The sequence below is a fragment of the Anneissia japonica genome, unplaced genomic scaffold (assembly GCF_011630105.1).
Source record: "Anneissia japonica isolate Jap-2015-1 unplaced genomic scaffold, ASM1163010v1 scaffold1606_len605190_cov180, whole genome shotgun sequence".
NCBI classification, from domain to species: domain Eukaryota; kingdom Metazoa; phylum Echinodermata; class Crinoidea; order Comatulida; family Comatulidae; genus Anneissia; species Anneissia japonica.
The window spans coordinates 151,960-155,124 of NW_022749369.1; the positions used below are offsets into that span (position 1 = coordinate 151,960).

At 34.0% G+C, this 3,165-nt stretch overlaps 1 protein-coding gene across 1 annotated transcript in view; it reads left to right on the top strand.

Annotated features, from left to right (window-relative positions):
- Positions 1-3,165, top strand: part of LOC117121082 (hyalin-like) — a 32,991-nt gene that overhangs the window by 4,222 nt on the left and 25,604 nt on the right. Inside the window, exon 4 of the mRNA XM_033266183.1 lies at positions 925-1,167. Within this exon, the coding sequence (XP_033122074.1) occupies positions 925-1,167 (243 nt within the window). The remainder of the gene's footprint in view (positions 1-924; positions 1,168-3,165) is intronic.

Here is a 3,165-nt window from a genome sequence, read left to right on the forward strand (position 1 = left end):
GCAACTGCAACGTGGGCCGCACCGAATGTCACAGACAACTCAGGAGATATTTTTTCTCCAATTTGTGATTACATGAGTGGAGCAACATTCTCTGAATATAATACTACTGTCACTTGTAATGCTACTGACGATTATGACAACACTGGGTACTGTACATTCAACATTTTCATCATAGGTAAGATAAGGTTTATATAGATATTGATAAACTGAGATCCACACATACACTCACACAAACACACGCATACATCTGATAACTTATTTTAATATGAGTTGTTTTTTTTTACATTTGTTGCTGACATAATGACATTTGAGGTAAAAAGAAAAATTTTACATTTGTAGCTGAAATGCTTTTACATTTATAGTTAATCTGATGTTTCACTATTGGGCCATTTAAAAAAAAATTGTTGTTATTTTGACATTTGCGGGATGATAATATTTATCAAAAAATTATTTGTGGTAATTTTTGTATTTGTGGGCTTTACACCACCCCTGATCAATGAGTCTAGCAACGGGGCTATTTAAGGGGCATAGCACCATGGCTTTAAAAACATGTAAGTCGAATAAACATCAAACTATGCATTATTTTAGTAGCTTTGGTCTCTAATTAGAATAATGAAGATAAACGACAGTTGATTGGTACCAGATAAAAGTTGTCATTCATTGGAGCAGTCCTTAATTAGAGGGATGCCTGTACTCGACTATGCATCACTTTACTACTCATCATGCCATTTAAAAACCGTCAATCAACACCAAACCTCTAGATTGGGAAGATGATATACAAGAATATATATATATACTTATACACATCTAGATGTGTATAAGAGACAGATATATGTGTGTGTGTTTGTGTGTGTGTGTATACATTGGCTTAATATTTTTATTGCTTAGAATACCTTTACGATTTCCATTTTATTCACTGCACAGATGAGACAGTCCCTAATGTGACTTGCCCAGTTGACCTTGAGGTGTGCACTGACCTAGGAACAGATTCAGTGAATGCCACCTGGGAACCAGCCAATGCAACTGACAACTGCTGCAGTGATGTCAACATAACTGCTAACTACACCAGTGGAGAACCTCTGAGCCTTGGTGTATACACTGTAGGATATACAGCAACAGATTGTAATGGGAATGTTGGTTACTGTCAATTTACTGTTGAAGTTAAAGGTACTATTTACAATTTAAATATACATTAACATTAATGGTAATTATTATCAACATAGAATGTTTGATTGCACACTGCTATATTCACTGCAGTTACCAGAAACAAATCAAAATAAATAACATCATCAAAAGTACTTATCAGTAGTTAAGATTAAGCTCTCTCACAGGTACATATTCGAAATATAAAAAAAACCCATATTTCTAAATTAAGTGATTTAATTCTACAAATTATTGTAATAATGTTGCAGTAACAGCATTTTATGGATTATAATTAGATTGTGAGCCCCCGGATCTTGAATGTCCTCCGAACCAAAACGTAACAGGCGGCGAGAACTGCTTGGCAAATGTCACCTGGACAGCACCCACTGTTACAGACAACTCTGGAGACTCTTTCACACCAGTATGTGATCATATAGGAAGCACATTTTATGATGTCAGCACTGTTGTAACATGTAACGCCACTGACAATTATGATAACACTGGCAATTGTACATTTACCATTACTATATATGGTATGTCATATTTTCATTGTCTTATAATTATTATTAACAAAATATAATGCATTGCAAAAGTTTGTGAATGTATTATTAGTAATAGAACCTGAGGTGGACACAGGATTTGCTGGTAGGGGGTGCGTAAAAGTCTATACAACCTCAGCCCCACCATGGTTGGGACTGAGGTGCGAACATTTTTAGACTATGGGCCTCTAGGTGCCTGAAAATTGCACTCTCATTTCTTTAAAAGCTTACTGGTTATTCATATCACAATACAGTACAACAATTATTTTTTTTAATACAATTTAGGGGTGGGGGTGCGATTGCATTGTCTGCAGCCCCACCCATAAATTTGCATCGGAGAAATTGTAGGGTATTAATTTTATAATACCAAGATGAAAGATATTCAAAGTATTATAATAATGCAATATATACATTTATTTAGGTACAAATATGTTAATATTAGAAATTCTAAGTATATATTTTAAAAATATTTATATGTTCTATTTCAATCAAATCATAATTTTTAATTTAACCAGATGATGAAGATCCAGTCATAAATTGCCCAGCTGACATAGAAGTTTGTGCTGAAACTGGTTCTATAGCAGCATCTGTCACTTGGGAACCCATCAACGCAACTGACAACTGTTGTGAAAATGTAAACATAACGTCAGATTACACATCAGGAGATGAATTTGAAATTGGTGAAAATGTAGTAACATACATAGCCACTGACTGTAGTGACAACTCCGCATTATGCAATTTTACTATAAGGGTGTTTGGTAATAACAATATTTTTTGTGTTTTTGGAGAATTATTCAGTTATATCTCTTACTGTAGATTGATTTATTATTTTTAAGATATTATTTTATTGATGTTCAGATTGCGAAACTCCTGTTTTGAACTGTTCGCAAGATGTAGAATTTGATGCTGATGATAATTGCACTTCCGATGTAATTTGGACTGAAGTGACAGCAACAGATAATTATGATAGTGATGTAACTGTGTTCTGTAATCCGACTGAAGGTATTTTTCCATTGGACAACTACACAGTAACCTGTAATGCAACAGACATGGCAGGAAACACTGGCAATTGCTCCTTCAATGTTTACATTTTTGGTATGTATTTTTATGTGAATATTTATAAATGTTTCACACATTGTTTGCGTTTCTACAAAATTTCTTGCGATTACCTATTATTCTTGAATAGATGTAACTTCTCCTGATGTGATATGTCCGGACGATATTACTGTTGATACTGACGAAGGTGTTAATACCGCCCTAGTGTCATGGACCTCTGACATCACTACTGATAACTGTTGTGAAGATGAAATTATTGAGTCTTACAATGTCACAAATGGAACCGAATTTAGCATTGGAGTTACTGAAATTCTTTTTACAGCAGTAGATTGCCATGGAAATCAGAATGAATGTGTCTTTATTATTGATGTTGAAGGTACTTCAAGTTATTTATTATCATTCCTTATTAATAGGTGAAAATATATAC